The sequence below is a fragment of the Callionymus lyra genome, chromosome 6, assembly GCF_982586985.1.
Source record: "Callionymus lyra chromosome 6, fCalLyr1.hap1.1, whole genome shotgun sequence".
Taxonomy (NCBI): Eukaryota; Metazoa; Chordata; class Actinopteri; order Syngnathiformes; family Callionymidae; genus Callionymus; species Callionymus lyra.
This window is the reverse complement of record NC_141823.1, coordinates 198,722-217,211: the sequence shown is the minus strand read 5'-3', so window position 1 is coordinate 217,211 and position 18,490 is coordinate 198,722. Positions and strand designations below refer to the sequence as shown.

Here is an 18,490-nt window from a genome sequence, read left to right as displayed (position 1 = left end):
CAGGAACACACACCATGACTTCACATCTGCAGGAACACACACACCATGACTTCACACCTGCAGGAACACACACCATGACTTCACATCTGCAGGAACACACACCATGACTTCACATCTGCAGGAACACACACCATGACTTCACACCTGCAGGAACACACACCATGACTTCACATCTGCAGGAACACACACCATGACTTCACACCTGCAGGAACACACACACCATGACTTCACACCTGCAGGAACACACACTATGACTTCACACCTGCAGGAACACACACACCATGACTTCACACCTGCAGGAACACACACACCATGACTTCACATGATCACACCTGCAGGAACACACACACCATGACTTCACACCTGCAGGAACACACACCATGACTTCACACCAGCAGGAACACACACACCATGACTTCACACCTGCAGGAACACACACTATGACTTCACACCTGCAGGAACACACACCATGACTTCACACCTGCAGGAACACACACACCATGACTTCACACTTGCAGGAACACACTCCATGACTTCACACCTGCAGGAACACACACCATGACTTCACACCTGCAGGAACACACACCATGACTTCACACCTGCAGGAACACACACACCATGACTTCACACCTGCAGGAACACACACCATGACTTCACACCTGCAGGAACACACACACCATGACTTCACACCTGCAGGAACACACACCATGACTTCACACCTGCAGGAACACACACCATGACTTCACACCTGCAGGAACACACACCATGACTTCACACCTGCAGGAACACACACCATGACTTCACACCTGCAGGAACACACACACCATGACTTCACACCTGCAGGAACACACACCATGACTTCACATCTGCAGGAACACACACACCATGACTTCACACCTGCAGGAACACACACCATGACTTCACACCTGCAGGAACACACACACCATGACTTCACACCTGCAGGAACACACACCATGACTTCACACCTGCAGGAACACACACCATGACTTCACACCTGCAGGAACACGCACCATGACTTCACACCTGCAGGAATACACACCATGACTTCACACCTGCAGGAACACACACCATGACTTCACATCTGCAGGAACACACACCATGACTTCACACCTGCAGGAACACACACCATGACTTCACACCTGCAGGAACACACACCATGACTTCACACCTGCAGGAACACACACCATGACTTCACACCAGCAGGAACACACACACCATGACTTCACACCTGCAGGAACACACACTATGACTTCACACCTGCAGGAACACACACCATGACTTCACACCTGCAGGAACACACACACCATGACTTCACACTTGCAGGAACACACTCCATGACTTCACACCTGCAGGAACACACACCATGACTTCACACCTGCAGGAACACACACCATGACTTCACACCTGCAGGAACACACACACCATGACTTCACACCTGCAGGAACACACACCATGACTTCACACCTGCAGGAACACACACACCATGACTTCACACCTGCAGGAACACACACCATGACTTCACACCTGCAGGAACACACACCATGACTTCACACCTGCAGGAACACACACACCATGACTTCACACCTGCAGGAACACACACCATGACTTCACACCTACAGGAACACACACCATGACTTCACACCTACAGGAACACACACCATGACTTCACACCTACAGGAACACACACACCACACTTCTGATGAAGACTATGATGAAGACTCTGAGACTATGATGAAGACTATGATGAAGACTATGATGAAGTCTCTGATGAAGTCTCTGATGAAGTCTCTGATGAAGACTCTGATGAAGACTATGATGAAGACTATGATGAAGTCTCTGATGAAGTCTCTGATGAAGACTCTGATGAAGACTATGATGAAGTCTCTGATGAAGACTATGATGAAGACTCTGATGAAGACTATGATGAAGTCTCTGATGAAGTCTCTGATGAAGACTATGATGAAGACTCGGATGAAGTCTCTGATGAAGACTATGATGAAGACTATGATGAAGACTCTGATGAAGTCTCTGATGAAGTCTCTGATGAAGACTATGATGAAGACTATGATGAAGACTCTGATGAAGTCTCTGATGAAGTCTCTGATGAAGACTATGACGAAGACTCTGATGAAGACTATGATGAAGACTATGATGAAGTCTCTGATGAAGTCTCTGATGAAGACTATGATGAAGACTATGATGAAGACTCTGATGAAGTCTCTGATGAAGTCTCTGATGAAGACTATGATGAAGACTCTGATGAAGACTATGATGAAGACTCTGATGAAGTCTCTGATGAAGTCTCTGATGAAGACTATGATGAAGACTCTGATGAAGTCTCTGATGAAGTCTCTGATGAAGACTATGATGAAGACTATGATGAAGACTCTGATGAAGTCTCTGATGAAGTCTCTGATGAAGTCTCTGATGAAGACTATGATGAAGACTATGATGAAGACTCTGACGAAGACTATGATGAAGTCTCTGATGAAGACTATGATGAAGACTCTGATGAAGACTCTGAGACTATGATGAAGACTGTGATGAAGACTCTGACGAAGACTATGATGAAGTCTCTGATGAAGACTATGACGAAGACTCTGATGAAGACTCTGAGACTATGATGAAGACTCTGATGAAGACTCTTATGAAGACTATGATGAAGACTATGATGAAGAATCTGATGAAGACTTTGATGAAGACGTTGATGAAGACTCTGATGAAGACTATGATGAAGACTCTGATGAAGACTATGATGAAGACTCTGAGACTATGATGAAGACTATGATGAAGACTATGATGAAGACTATGATGAAGACTATGATGAAGTCTATGATGAAGACTGATGAAGACTATGATGAAGTCTATGATGAAGACTCTGATGAAGACTCTGAGACTATGATGAAGAATATGATGAAGACGATGATGAAGACGTTGATGAAGACTCTGATGAAGACTATGATGAAGACTCTGATGAAGACTCTGATGAAGACTATGATTAGGACTCTGAGACTATGATGAAGACTGATGAAGACTATGATGAAGACTGATGAAGACTGATGAAGACTATGATGAAGTCTATGATGAAGACTCTGACGAAGACTATGATGAAGACTCTGAGACTATGATGAAGAATATGATGAAGACGATGATGAAGACTATGATGAAGACTCTGATGAAGACTCTGATGAAAACTATGATGAAGACTATGATAAAGACTATGATGAAGACTATGATAAAGACTATGATGAAGACTCTGATGAAGACTATGATGAAGACTATAATGAAGACTATGATGAAGACTATGATGAAGACTCTGACGAAGACTCTGATGAAGACTATGACGAAGACTCTGACGAAGACTATGACGAAGACTCTGACGAAGACTCTGACGAAGACTCTGACGAAGACTCTGACGAAGACTCTGACGAAGACTATGACGAAGACTCTGATGAAGACTCTGACGAAGACTCTGACGAAGACTCTGACGGAGACTATGACGAAGACTCTGACGAAGACTATGACGAAGACTCTGACGAAGACTCTGACGAAGACTCTGACGAAGACTCTGACGAAGACTCTGACGAAGACTATGACGAAGACTCTGATGAAGACTCTGACGAAGACTCTGATGAAGACTATGACGAAGACTCTGACGAAGACTATGACGAAGACTCTGACGAAGACTCTGACGAAGACTCTGACGAAGACTCTGACGAAGACTCTGACGAAGACTCTGATGAAGACTATGACGAAGACTCTGACGAAGACTATGACGAAGACTCTGACGAAGACTCTGACGAAGACTCTGACGAAGACTCTGACGAAGACTATGACGAAGACTCTGACGAAGACTCTGACGAAGACTCTGACGAAGACTCTGACGAAGACTCTGACGGAGACTATGACGAAGACTCTGACGAAGACTCTGACGAAGACTCTGACGAAGACTCTGACGAAGACTCTGACGAAGACTATGACGAAGACTATGATGAAGACTCTGATGAAGACTCTGTTCTCTTGTAGACCTGATGGACGGACGTCGCGCTCTCGTGTCCGGCTCCGCCAAGACCAGCTCCGACCAGACCTGCGGCTGCAAGAGAGACTCTGAGGACCTGAAGACGTGCAGGATGGTTCCTGAGGGCGGCTGCTGTTGTGCGGGCGAGCTCGGGGGCCGGGCGAGCCAGGACGGGCCCCTTCAGACGAGTCCCTCGCGGCGCCCGCCGGTGCTGAACATCTCGCCGCCGCCGCAGGACCTGCTGGACGACATGTCCTGTCAGGGCGACGCCACGCTGGACTCGGAGCAGAGCAGCAGCATCTGGACCGACGACTCCGTGTCCAACTTCAGCAACATGAGTGTTCTGTCGTACAACGACAACACAGGGGCGCCCAGGAAGTCCCGCAAGAGAACCCCCCGACAGAGGCCGGGGCCCAAGTCTGTGCGTAAAGAAGCCAGTATGGACGTGTTTGACGCCGACAGTGCTAAAGCTCCTCACTTCGTCCTGTCACAACTGGGCCCTGAGACCGGAGCCAACGGGAGGTGAGTCGTGGACCAGGAGGTCCAACAGTGGTTGCTCGCGGTCTGACAGGTTGTGGGTTTAATCTAGCTAAGGATGAGTTTGTGGCATTGTGTCTCTGAGCAACACACTTTAGGCGCTACACAAATAGACATTATTATTATTATTATTATTATTAAATGGACACACACAAAAACACACACACACATGGACACACACACACATGAACACACACACACACTGTCCTTGTTGTAGCTGGACATACAACGCTCTGCGGGGTACGCGGTTGTTGGGCATCCTTGTGACATGAGCCATCGCAGTTGGTGCCGAGCGATTGTGGCCTCCATACTTTTGCAGCCTGTTCTTCTCAGGATCTCAGTGAGCGACACTCTGTCACGCCAAGTGATTCCAAGGACACACTGTAACAGATGTTGAACAGTTCCAGCTTCACAGCTGTAGAGGAGGTGGTGATGCAGATTGCTTGGTAGACAGAGATGTTGGTGCTTAAATTAAGATTTTTGTTCTGGAAAACCCGGCGTCTGAGTCTCCCATAGGTTGATGCTTGATTCATTCTGTTCTGGATCTCCATGTCAATGCTGTTGTCTTCAGACAGAATGCTCCCCAGGTATTTGAAAGATGGAACCACTAGCAGTTTTTTCTCCTATAGAGTGAAGACAGGGGGTGTGGTTGAGATGTTGCTGCTCCACTGGCAGATTATCTCTGTGTTGGCAGTGTTGATGGTCAGTCCCATCCTGCTGTAGGTCCTGCTAGTGGTGTAGTCTGCATCAGAGTCCTGATTTAGGGGGTGCTGAAATGTTCAGCCCACTTTACTAGGATACTATCCTGGTCTTTCAGGACTTTAAGCATCTGCTGTTTTTAGGTAGTGATGCAGTGACCTGTTGGGCCATAGATAGATTTCACAGAGTTATAAAAGTTGTGAATATCATGAATTTCACATGCCTTCTCCGTCCACCATACCAGCTTCAGCATTAGTGTGTTCTTAATGGCCAGGCCCACATTGTGCAGATGTTGTCCACCTTGGGGATAGCATTTCCAGTAGAAAGTGAAGCCCATGCCCTCCTCTTTTAGAGAGCCCTCATGAAGGAGCCTGGTTTCACTCAGGGCAGCAATGTCGATGTTATAGCAACAACAGACGCAACCAGGGCTGTCCTTCTGTGAGGTCATTCAGACTTGCCAAAAGAGTCCAAGAGGGTTCTTGTGTTCCATGAAGCCAGCTTGAGGTTAAAATACCTGTTTCTTCTGTTTCGACCGCAGAAGTGGAATGACCCTAGCCTGTCCAGGTGAGGGTTGAGTGAGCAATTTTTAGGCCACCTTTTCTAGGCCCCTTCTCGCTTGAGGTGAGTAGTGTGGTCCATATATAGGGGCTGCTCAGTCGCACAGGGGTCTGCCGAGAATGGCTGCCACTCAGCCCCAGCTAAAGGCGACCTTTACCCTGCGCTGCTGAGGTGCAGAGCTCTGACTAGGAGCTCCCAGTCTATTCAAACCTGCTCCCGTCGCCAAAAACCCCATCGCTGCCAGACTTTGACCAGATATGGATCCAGGTAAGTTCACCGTGGTTATAGGTGAATACCTGCGCAGTAGGATATTTTAGGAGATCCCCTGTAGTTTAGCCTGGGACTGCCTAGTACCCAGTTAACATGTATGGCCACGTGGAGTCTTGGTGGTGGAGAGGTTATGTACTGGCAGAGGAGGCTCATGCATTCCTACGCTACTGCACTAGGCGCTTCACCCTGTGTTACACACACACATACATATTAACACACATACACATACATATGAACACACACACATGAACACACGCACACACACACACATGAACACACACACACACACAGACAGACACACGCACGCTCACACACTTCTCTCTGAGGCAGCAGGAGGTCAAACACAAACACTGTTCAACAAATTAATCTCAGATGAATAAACAAAAAAAGCTTCAAAGACTCAATGATTGATCGAAGCTTCAAATGTTCAACTTTGTTCTTCTGGATTTCAAGTGGTTTTATTGAGGGCCACACCTTTGAACTTTGACCTGAGGCACTCACTGAGGGCCACTAGTGGCACCATTTTCATATTACAAAGTTCAGTCAGAACAAGATGGCAGAGATGTCAGCAAAAGACTTGTACAGCAGCTGAAACAGATCATCCTGGTTCATCATAGATTTATATACATTCATGAAACTCTCATTCATGGAATTTAAAGACATGAAGCTTCTGGTCTGAAGATGTTTATCTCCTGATTTTCCTGCAGCTCTCAAGACGACCCCAGGTCAGTACGAAAGGCAGGTCTTCTGTCCATGCAACACCCTCAGAGGAGCGGCTCGAAGGAGCTGAAGATCCTGGTGCAGCCGGAGACTCAGCACCGAGCTCGATATCTGACCGAAGGCAGCCGCGGCGCCGTGAAGGACCGCACGCAGCAGGGCTTCCCCACCGTCAAGGTACACACTCGTGAGCTCTTCTGAGGGTTGTCGGTTCGAAAACCTTCAGCTTGATTTTTTGTTAAAACAAGAAGGTAAAGGATCTAATGACACAAACGAGTCCTTCTCTTGTGCCACAGCTAGAGGGCGTGAGCGAGCCCGTGGTCCTGCAGGTGTTTGTGGGGAACGACGGCGGGCGAGTGAAGCCTCACGGGTTCTACCAGGCCTGCAGGGTGACGGGTCGCAACACGACCGCCTGTAGCGAGCTGGACGTGGAGGGCACGACGGTGATCCAGGTTCCGATGGAGCCCGGCAAGACTCTGGCGTACGAGCCCGCTGACGATGGCGATCGACTGCTTCTGTCTGATCACCAGCTCTGTGTGCAGGCTGGACTGCGTCGGGATCCTGAAGCTGCGAAACGCAGACGTGGAGGCTCGCATCGGCGTCATCGGGTCCAAGAAGAAGAGCACGAGAGCAAGGCTGGTGTTCCGTGTCATCGTGCCTCGTCCGGACGGATCCGTGATCACGCTCCAGACGACCTCGTCCCCCATTTTGTGCAGTGAGTCCAAACATCCTTGTCCAGGGTCAGGTGTCGGAGGTGGATCTGATCTCAAGACGTTCCTGAGGATCTTCTTCATGGACCTGCTTCAGGAAAACAAAGTTCACGTGAAACAAGAAATAGATTCAATAGACGACAAGAAACACAACATTGCTGTGTGCGTGGGTGTGGGTGTGTATGCATGCGTGAGTGTGTGTGTTTGCGTGTGTATGTGTGGGTGTGTATGCATGCGTGAGTGTGTGTGTTTGCGTGTGTATGTGTGGGTGTGTATGCATGCGTGAGTGTGTGTGTTTGCGTGTGTATGTGTGGGTGTGTATGCATGCGTGAGTGTGTGTGTTTGCGTGTGGGTGTGTATGCATGTGTGAGTGTGTGTGTTTGCGTGTGTATGTGTGGGTGTGTATGCATGCGTGAGTGTGTGTGTTTGCGTGTGTATGTGTGGGTGTGTATGCATGCGTGAGTGTGTGTGTTTGCGTGTGTATGTGTGGGTGTGTATGCATGCGTGAGTGTGTGTGTTTGCGTGTGTATGTGTGGGTGTGTATGCATGCGTGAGTGTGTGTGTTTGCGTGTGGGTGTGTATGCATGTGTGAGTGTGTGTGTTTGCGTGTGTATGTGTGGGTGTGTATGCATGCGTGAGTGTGTGTGTTTGTATGTGTGGGTGTGTATGCATGCGTGAGTGTGTGTGTTTGCGTGTGTATGTGTGGGTGTGTATGCATGTGTGAGTGTGTGTGTTTGCGTGTGTATGTGTGGGTGTGTATGCATGCGTGAGTGTGTGTTTTTGCGTGTGTATGTGTGGGCGTGTATGCATGCGTGAGTGTGTGTGTTTGCGTGTGTATGTGTGGGTGTGTATGCATGTGTGAGTGTGTGTGTTTGCGTGTGTATGTGTGGGTGTGTATGCATGTGTGAGTGTGTGTGTTTGCGTGTGTATGTGTGGGTGTGTATGCATGTGTGAGTGTGTGTGTTTGCGTGTGTATGCATGCGTGAGTGTGTGTGTTTGCGTGTGTATGTGTGGGTGTGTATGCATGCGTGAGTGTGTGTGTTTGCGTGTGTATGTGTGGGCGTGTATGCATGCGTGAGTGTGTGTTTTTTGAGGTGTATGTGTGGGTGTGTATGCATGTGTGAGTGTGTGTGTTTGCGTGTGTATGTGTGGGCGTGTATGCATGCGTGAGTGTGTGTTTTTTGAGGTGTATGTGTGGGTGTGTATGCATGTGTGAGTGTGTGTGTTTGCGTGTGTATGTGTGGGTGTGTATGCATGCGTGAGTGTGTGTGTTTGCGTGTGTATGTGTGGGTGTGTATGCATGCGTGAGTGTGTGTGTTTGCGTGTGTATGTGTGGGTGTGTATGCATGCGTGAGTGTGTGTGTTTGCGTGTGTATGTGTGGGTGTGTATGCATGCGTGAGTGTGTGTGTTTGCGTGTGGGTGTGTATGCATGTGTGAGTGTGTGTGTTTGCGTGTGTATGAGTGGGTGTGTATGCAGGCGTGAGTGTGTGTGTTTGCGTGTGTATGTGTGGGTGGGTATGCATGCGTGAGTGTGTGTGTTTGCGTGTGTATGTGTGGGTGTGTATGCATGCGTGAGTGTGTGTGTATGTGTGGGTGTGTATGCATGCGTGAGTGTGTGTGTTTGCGTGTGGGTGTGTATGCATGCGTGAGTGTGTGTGTTTGCGTGTGTATGTGTGGGTGTGTATGCATGCGTGAGTGTGTGTGTTTGCGTGTGGGTGTGTATGCATGGGTGAGTGTGTGTGTTTGCGTGTGTATGTGTGGGTGTGTATGCATGCGTGAGTGTGTGTGTTTGCGTGTGGGTGTGTATGCATGGGTGAGTGTGTGTGTTTGCGTGTGGGTGTGTATGCAGGCGTGAGTGTGTGTGTTTGCGTGTGTATGTGTGGGTGGGTATGCATGCGTGAGTGTGTGTGTTTGCGTGTGGGTGTGTATGCATGCGTGAGTGTGTGTGTGTTTGCGTGTGTATGTGTGGGTGTGTATGCATGCGTGAGTGTGTGTGTTTGCGTGTGTATGTGTGGGTGTGTATGCATGCGTGAGTGTGTGTGTTTGCGTGTGGGTGTGTATGCATGCGTGAGTGTGTGTGTTTGCGTGTGTATGTGTGGGTGTGTATGCATGCGTGAGTGTGTTTGCGTGTGGGTGTGTATGCATGGGTGAGTGTGTGTGTTTGCGTGTGTATGTGTGGGTGTGTATGCATGCGTGAGTGTGTGTGTTTGCGTGTGGGTGTGTATGCATGGGTGAGTGTGTGTGTTTGCGTGTGTATGTGTGGGTGTGTATGCATGCGTGAGTGTGTGTGTTTGCGTGTGGGTGTTTGCGTGTGTATGTGTGGGTGTGTGTGTTTGCGTGTGGGTGTGTATGCATGTGTGAGTGTGTGTGTTTGCGTGTGGGTGTGTATGCATGTGTGAGTGTGTGTGTTTGCGTGTGTATGTGTGGGTGTGTGTGTTTGCGTGTGGGTGTGTATGCATGTGTGAGTGTGTGTGTTTGCGTGTGGGTGTGTATGCATGTGTGAGTGTTTGTGTTTGCGTGTGTGTGTTTGCGTATGTGTGGGTGTGTGTGTTTGCGTGTGGGTGTGTATGCATGTGTGAGTGTGTGTGTTTGCGTGTGGGTGTGTATGCATGTGTGAGTGTTTGTGTTTGCGTGTGTGTGTTTGCGTGTGTATGTGTGGGTGTGTGTGTTTGCGTGTGGGTGTGTATGCATGTGTGAGTGTGTGTGTTTGCGTGTGGGTGTGGGTGTGTATGCATGTGTGAGTGTGTGTGTTTGCGTGTGGGTGTGTATGCATGTGTGAGTGTGTGTGTTTGCGTGTGTATGTGTGGGTGTGTATGCATGTGTGAGTGTGTGTGTTTGCGTGTGTATGTGTGGGTGTGTGTGTTTGCGTGTGTATGTATGGGTGTGTATGCATGCATGAGTGTGTGTGTGTTTGCGTGTGTATGTGTGGGTGTGTATGCATGCGTGAGTGTGTGTGTTTGCGTGTGTATGTGTGGGTGTGTATGCATGCGTGAGTGTGTGTGTTTGCGTGTGTATGTATGGGTGTGTATGCATGCGTGAGGGTGTGTGTGTGCGTGTGTATGTGTGGGTGTGTATGCATGTGTGAGTGTGTGTGTTTGCGTGTGGGTGTGTATGCATGTGTGAGTGTGTGTGTTTGCGTGTGTATGTGTGGGTGTGAGTGTGTGTGTTTGCGTGTGGGTGTGTATGCATGTGTGAGTGTGTGTGTTTGCGTGTGTATGCATGTGTGAGTGTGTGTGTGTGTGTTTGTGTGTGCGTGTGCGCGTGTGTGTGCGTGCGTGGGTGTGTATGCATGCGTGAGTGTGTGTTTGCGTGTGTATGTGTGGGTGTGTATGCATGTGTGAGTGTGTGTGTTTGTGTGTGTGTTTGTGTGTGCGTGTGCGCGTGCGTGTGTGGGTGTGTATGCATGCGTGAGTGTGTGTTTGCGTGTGTATGTGTGGGTGTGTATGCTTTGTTTGTAACAAACACGTGTGTAACAAACACGTGGGTAACAAACATGTGTGTATCAAACACGTGTGTAACAAACACGTCTGTAACAAACACGTGTGTAACAAACACGTGTGTAACAAACACGTGTGTAACAAACACGTGTGTAACAAACAGTGTGTAACAAACAGTGTGTAACAAACACGTGTGTAACAAACACGTGTGTAACAAACACGTGTGTAACAAACACGTGTGTAACAAACAGTGTGTAACAAACACGTGTGTAACAAACACGTGTGTAACAAACACGTGTGTAACAAACAGTGTGTAACAAACACGTGTGTAACAAACAGTGTGTAACAAACACGTGTGTAACAAACACGTGTGTAACAAACACGTGTGTAACAAACAGTGTGTAACAAACACGTGTGTAACAAACACGTGTGTAACAAACACGTGTGTAACAAACAGTGTGTAACAAACACGTGTGTAACAAACACGTGTGTAACAAACAGCTCAGCCGGCCGGTCTGCCTGAGATCCTGAAGAAGTCTCTGCACAGCTGCTCTGTGAAAGGAGGAGAAGAACTTTTCATCATCGGCAAGAACTTCCTCAAAGACACCAAAGTTGTGTTTCAACAGGATGTTTCAGGTTCGTTTGTTGACTCACAAAATAAAACGACTCTAGATGCTCAACGTTTGTTTTTTCAGATGAATCCTCATGGAAAGCAGAAGCTGAAATTGACATGGAATATTTTCATCAGGTACTTTTGAATCAATGTATTCTTGGATGTTCTTGGATGTTCTTGGACGTTCTTGGACGTTCTTGGGTGTTATTGGATGTTCTTGGGTGTTATTGAATGTTCTTGGGTGTCTTTGGATGTTCTTGGGTGTTATTGAATGTTCTTGGGTGTTCTTGGATGATCTTAGGTGTTATTGAATGTTCTTGGGTGTTATTGAATGTTCTTGGGTGTTATTGGATGTTCTTGGGTGTTATTGAATGTACTTGGGTGTTTTTCTATGTTCTTGGTTGTTCTTAGCATGTTCTTGGGTGTTATTGAATGTTCTTGGACGTTCTTGGGTGTTATTGAATGTTCTTGGGTGTTCTTGAATGTTCTTGGATGTTCTTGGGCGTTCTCGGATGTTCTTGGGTGTTCTTGGACGTTCTTGGGTGTTCTTGGGTGTTCTTGGGTGTTCTTGAATGTTCTTGGATGTTCTTGGGCGTTCTCGGATGTTCTTGGGTGTTCTTGGATGTTCTAGGATGTTCTACATCCATTACTGTCCATCACCACCACCACATTATCATCACGTTCTCTTTTCTCTTTTCTCTTTTCTCTTTTCTTTAATGTTCTTGGATGTTCTTGGGTGTTCTTGGGTGTTCTTGAATGTTCTTGGATGTTCTTGGGCGTTCTCGGATGTTCTTGGGTGTTCTTGGATGTTCTTGGGTGTTCTTGGGTGTTCTTGAATGTTCTTGGATGTTCTTGGGCGTTCTCGGATGTTCTTGGGTGTTCTTGGACGTTCTTGGGTGTTCTTGGGTGTTCTTGAATGTTCTTGGATGTTCTTGGGCGTTCTCGGATGTTCTTGGGTGTTCTTGGACGTTCTTGGGTGTTCTTGGGTGTTCTTGAATGTTCTTGGATGTTCTTGGGTGTTCTTGGGTGTTCTTGAATGTTCTTGGATGTTCTTGGGCGTTCTCGGATGTTCTTGGGTGTTCTTGGACGTTCTTGGGTGTTCTTGGGTGTTCTTGGGTGTTCTTGAATGTTCTTGGATGTTCTTGGGTGTTCTTGGGTGTTCTTGAATGTTCTTGGATGTTCTTGGACGTTCTTGGGTGTTATTGAATGTTCTTGGATGTTCTTGGGCGTTCTCGGACGTTCTTGGGTGTTCTTGGGCGTTCTCGGATGTTCTTGGGTGTTCTTGGGTGTTCTTGAATGTTCTTGGATGTTCTTGGGCGTTCTCGGATGTTTTTGGGTGTTCTTGAATGTTCTTGGATGTTCTTGGGCGTTCTCGGATGTTCTTGGGTGTTCTTGGATGTTCTAGGATGTTCTACATCCATTACTGTCCATCACCACCACCACATTATCATCACGTTCTCTCGTACTCTCTCTCGTGGACAAACAAACCCAAGTGTGTATTTCAGCTGCGAGTGGATAAAAGTGTTCCCAGGGTCAGAGGTCACACTTGTTGATGGTCCTTGACCAAAAACTCAAAAGTTTTCTCGTGTCTCCTGCTCAAGAACCATCTCATCGTCAAAGTCCCTCAGTACCAACACCACACACTCTCGTCTCCGATGTGCGTCTGGATCTACGTGCTCACCAACGCTGGGAGGTCACATGATGTCCAGATGTTTACCTACACACCAGACTCAGGTGTGTGTTCTCATCAACGACACACACAAGTCACAGACTTGTAATGTTCATGTCCCTCAGTGAATGTTGACGCTCCGGTGAAGACAGAGACGCCATCGCCTGTCAAAACGTGCCCCTACGATGAACCCAGTAAGACTTCAACAGGTGAGGACAGATGAGAAGGTCCTCGCTCTGACGTGTTGTTCTTCACAGCTCTGAGTGAAGCTTTGATTCCTGCTCTGATGCCTGCAGTCAAGAGAGAAGATGTGATGATGATGGAGGTGAGCAACAACCTGCAGGCTCCTGGAGGCTTCAAGGTAATGAAACCCTGTTTTTTATCCTTCACTAGTTGATCGACTGCTTTTCTTTAATACATCTCTAACTATATATACATACAGTGTTATGAAAAAGTTTGGTCACCTGTACATTTTCATGATTTTCTTTATAATTCATTGGTTGTTTGGATAGAACAGTTAAATATATCTTATACAGACAAACACAGTAATATTTGAGAAGTGAAATAAAGATTATATTATTTACAGAAAGTGTGCAAGAATTATTGAAACAAAATTAGGCATGTGCATAAATTTAGATCACAAAAGAAAAATTACTTAATATTTTGTGCATCTTCTTCAGAAATAACAGCCTCTAAACGCTTCCTATAGCTTCCAGTTAGCGTCTGGATTCTGTTGGAAGGTGTTTTGGACCTTCTTTACAGATCCTCTCCAGGTCAGTCAGGTTTGATGGTTTCATGGACGCTTTAAATCACACCATCAATGTTCAATAATATTCAGGTCTGGGGAATGAAATCCTTCCAGAACGTTCTACTTGTTCCTCTGCATGAACGCCTTAGTAGATTTTGAGCAGTGTTTAGGATCATTGTCTTGTCGAAGATCCAGCCCCGGCTCAACTTCAACTTTGTTACTGATTCCTGGACATTGTTCTCCAGAATCTGCTGATATTGAGAGGAATCCATGCGCCCCTCAACTTTAACAAGATTCCCCTGCACTGGCCACACAGCCCCAGTGCATGATGGAACCACCACCACATTTTACTGTCGGCAGCAAGTTCTTTTCTTGGAATGCTGTGTTCTTTTTCTGCCATGCATAACATCCTGGTTATGCCCAAATAAAACAACCAATGATTTATAAGGAAAATCAAGAAAATCTACAGGGGTGACCAAACTTTTTCATACCACTGTATACACGTCTATGTCATCTTGATGTTTGTTTGACTCCCAGCAGAGCTCAGATGTTGCTACGGGAATCCCAAGTGCATCCAAAAGCTTCTCCATCAACGTCCCACAAACGGTCAGCGGGCCTGCTGAAGGACAGCCTCCAGTTTTCAACAATCCAGAGCCTCTGAGCACCATCCAGAAGCAAGAGCTCCAAGCCAGCAGCTTCGCTGTAGACAGCCTGCGACCACAGCAGTTCCTTCTGGAGCCCAGAGAGGTTCCCGGACCAGAGCGGCCAGACGCCGGGGCTGGACCTGTAGTGAGGATCTGTGGAGGATCTTCGCAGCAGCAGTTGAACGTCTTCCCCCGAGATGAAATGACCCACCTAGAGGAAGCAGTTCGACAACTCAAAGCTAAAGGCTTTTGTAGTTTATCTCTAGAGGCAGAAGGTACCATGGCCAAACAACAACAGCAACAACAACTTCAACAACAGCAACAACAGCAGCAGCAGCAGCAACAACAGCAACAACAGCAACAACAACTTCAACAGCAACAACAACTTCAACAACAACAGCAGCTTCAGCAGCATGTGATGGACAAGTTGCAGATGTTTCAGTCCCAGGTTCGGATGCAGTCAGACCAGAACCAGCAGCAGGAGCTCTTCCAAAAGGCCAACGAGATAATCTCGGCTCAAACAAACTTCCTGCAGACCCCGACTAACCCTTCGCCCCCCATCTTTCCCTCCTCTCTGTCAGAAGCTACTCAGGGGGCTCTGTTTCACCCTCCAGAGCAAGCCCAGTCCAATATCTTCCAGAACACACAGAGACCCTCCACCCCAGGTCTGTTCTGTCCTCCGCCGCCCGACATGACCCCGGGCCCCGCCCAGCAGCAGCTGGACTTCCTCACCTCTCTTCAACCTGCAGCTACAGAATCACAGTCCGTGTTTCCAGCACAGCAGAGCCGAGCCTTGGATCCACAACCTCAGAGTCACGCTCAGCAGCCATCTTTGTTCCAGAATATCTCCCAGCATTCATCTGCAGGGACGAGCAGTCCTAGCCCGCTTCTGTTCTGCAACACCCCGGACCAGAACCCGGGCCTACTCTTCAACAGCCAGGGCCAGATGCCTCCACTGACCAGCAGCAGTCTCGTCCCTCAAGACCACCAGAACCCCTCCATGCTCTTCTCTCAGGCCCGTGTGAACCACCATGACAGCTCGGAGCCCATGACTCTGGGTAACCCCCCTGACCCACGAGCGCAGGTTCTCTATCAGGACCAGCTGCCCATGCAACTTGGCACCAGCACCAGCGCTCGACAGGAGCAGCCTGTGGGTCTCTTCATGTCCCAGTCCAACATGGCTTCCAACATGGGGTCCAACATGGCTTCCAACATGGCTTCCAACATGGGGTCCAACATGGCTTCCAACATGGCTTCCAACATGGCGTCCAACATGGCGTCCAACATGGCGTCCAACATGGCTTCCAACATGACTTCCAACATGGGGTCCAACATGGCTTCCAACATTGGGTCCAACATGGCTTCCAACATGGCTTCCAACATGGCTTCCAACATGGGGTCCAACATGGCTTCCAACATGGGGTCCAACATGGCTTCCAACATTGGGTCCAACATGGCGTCCAACATGGCGTCCAACATGGCTTCCAACATGGGGTCCAACTTGGCTTCCAACATGGCTTCCAACATGGGGTCCAACATGGCTTCCAACATTGGGTCCAACATGGCGTCCAACATGGCTTCCAACATGGCTTCTAACATGGGGTCCAACTTGGCTTCCAACATGGCTTCCAATATGGCGTCCAACATGGCTTCCAACATTGGGTCCAACATTGGGTCCAACATGGCATCTCTGCAAGCGGCACAGTCGGCCATGTTCGCCTCACAGACAACGACGTCCTCGTCTGTCCAGCAGACTCTGTTCCAGCCAACGGTCAGCGGAACCATGAACCGACCCAGTGCAGCGCCACAGTCGGACCTTTTCATCTTTGGGATGCAAAATGGTAAGAATTTGATGGTTCGAAACCGTCTTAACTTCTAAAGTGTACGTCATGAAAGGAACATTTTATCATGAGGCAGAAATAATGATGTTAACCATTGAACTCACTTGTAATGTTACTGAACGAGTGATTCTCCTGCAGACTGTGGTCAACTGATGAACACGGAGGGAAACACACTGTCCGATCAGATCATAGCCATCAGCCAGTCGGGTCAGAACCAGAGAGAAACTGATGCTCAGATCCAGTCGTTGCTGAATCTGTCGCGTGCGGCGCCGGTTCAGAGCAACATGAGCGTCTCTCCCAACAAGATGGACGACATCCTGGTCAGCCTGCAGGAGCCGGGCAGCAGTTTGACGCGTTCCTACTGACCTTCTACACATGAGGTGTTGCTGCTCCAGGACGTGACTGAGGTTCAATGTATTATAGGTGCCTTCACAGCGACGTTGATGGTATGACTTCATTATCAACACACGTCACTGTCGCACACATATTCCCAGCGTTTACATGTTCACCAACATCTGTAAGTGGCCTTTTCTATGGACTCATCAGCGAGTCTCGCTTTCTAACATGGATAAAAGTGATGTCACTTCCTGCCTCGTCCTGTGAGAAGGTGAGTCGGCGGCGTCACTGTGTGACCTGGACTAGTATTGTTGGACCTGGAGGCGTCTATTGTTAATGTGACTCTGAAGGAAGACCTTCATGTTCCCTGCACAGGTCAGTTTTATGGCTTGTTCTGGTCTTTAGTAGTTTGTGTGACTCGTATCTTCCGCACAAATCTCTCGTTAAGACGTGTTTGTAGATCAACCGACTGGAAACATTTATCAATGAAGTGACTTTAATGTGATCTGAGGAACCATATGTTTGAGGAAACGAGGGTTAATATGAAAATGTTTGTGATTTTAGTTTTATTGTGAGACTGTATTTGCAAAAGTGAAGCTTGTTAGAAGTGATGATTGTCAACACGAGGAAACAGTGTTAATGATAGTGTTATAACCAGTGACATGTGATCTTCTGTTTATTCTAAATATGTCGAAACAGTTTTTATTGTGTGTTTTGAATGCAGTAGAATGAGATGAATATGTTCAACAACTTTACAAAGTGAACCCTTGTGCGACTCATTCACACTCCAGTGACTTCACGATGTTGCCATGACTTAGAAACTTCTACAACAATAGAATCTCTTCTATGTTTATTTGTACAGAAACGTCTGTTATGTTGATGTTGTGCGGCGTAGACGTGGAACTGCTGTGCAGCTACTATGAATGTAGATCTGTTGTTGAATGTATATTTTTCTACTTTAAACAATATCAAAACAACATCTTCGTCTCTGCTGTTTACTGGAAACAATTGTCGATTTTGACTCTTTTTCAAGGACTGGTAAAAGAAAATGATCTAAAAACCGTTTGAAACTGTGTCAACAAGTCATACAAGCATCTGTTTCTTCAGGCGTGTTTTGGGAAGTACTTGCTGTCTTTATTAAATGTTTTCAAATGTTCTTCTTTTCTGTCTTTATTTTCAAATGGATTGTTTATTTTACTTTTATACAGGCAACTATTTGGTTTATTCCAAAAAGATTAGTTTGTGGACGATGTCACTTGTTTCTCTCAACAGTGGAGTATTATCAGTATGAAGTATTTTCTTGTCAGTGATGATACTTCATACTGACAAAACTGAAGTATTGTCAGTATGAAGTATTATCTCGTCAGTGAGGTAGATGTTACTGATGTTCTTGCAAAAGTAGACGTTCAGGGGTTAGAAGATCTTAGATCTGAAGTGATCCTGGGGATCATCAGTCACAAATGGAAAGAACAACAACAACAAACACCAAAACTCAGTGACCGGCATGGAAGGCATTAATCAGAGGCAGCACAGAGACCTGAGGTCAGGAGGATCTGCAGAGTCCACAGCAGAGCCTGGAGCGCCGTAGAGTTGGACTTCATGTGTGGCCAGAAGAAGTAGAACGTTGAGTTTTCTAAAAGACATGAAGGTTCTCTCGTCTGAGGAGATGCA

At 47.3% G+C, this 18,490-nt stretch overlaps 1 protein-coding gene across 3 annotated transcripts in view; it reads left to right on the top strand.

Annotated features, from left to right (window-relative positions):
• The window catches only part of nfat5b (nuclear factor of activated T cells 5b), a 34,281-nt gene extending 16,306 nt beyond the window's left edge, over positions 1-17,975 (top strand). For 2 of the 3 annotated variants that reach the window (XM_087792982.1, XM_087792980.1), the window contains 11 exons: positions 4,048-4,561; positions 6,811-6,997; positions 7,117-7,301; positions 7,363-7,535; positions 11,470-11,604; positions 11,664-11,716; positions 13,183-13,315; positions 13,376-13,444; positions 13,508-13,611; positions 14,536-16,483; positions 16,622-17,975. In XM_087792982.1, coding sequence (XP_087649108.1) covers positions 4,048-4,561; positions 6,811-6,997; positions 7,117-7,301; positions 7,363-7,535; positions 11,470-11,604; positions 11,664-11,716; positions 13,183-13,315; positions 13,376-13,444; positions 13,508-13,611; positions 14,536-16,483; positions 16,622-16,848 — 3,728 coding nt within the window. In that variant the 3' untranslated portion in view covers positions 16,849-17,975. The remainder of the gene's footprint in view (positions 1-4,047; positions 4,562-6,810; positions 6,998-7,116; positions 7,302-7,362; positions 7,536-11,469; positions 11,605-11,663; positions 11,717-13,182; positions 13,316-13,375; positions 13,445-13,507; positions 13,612-14,535; positions 16,484-16,621) is intronic. The other variant, XM_087792981.1, reaches the window with a different exon arrangement.
• The last annotated feature ends 515 nt before the right edge of the window (positions 17,976-18,490 follow it).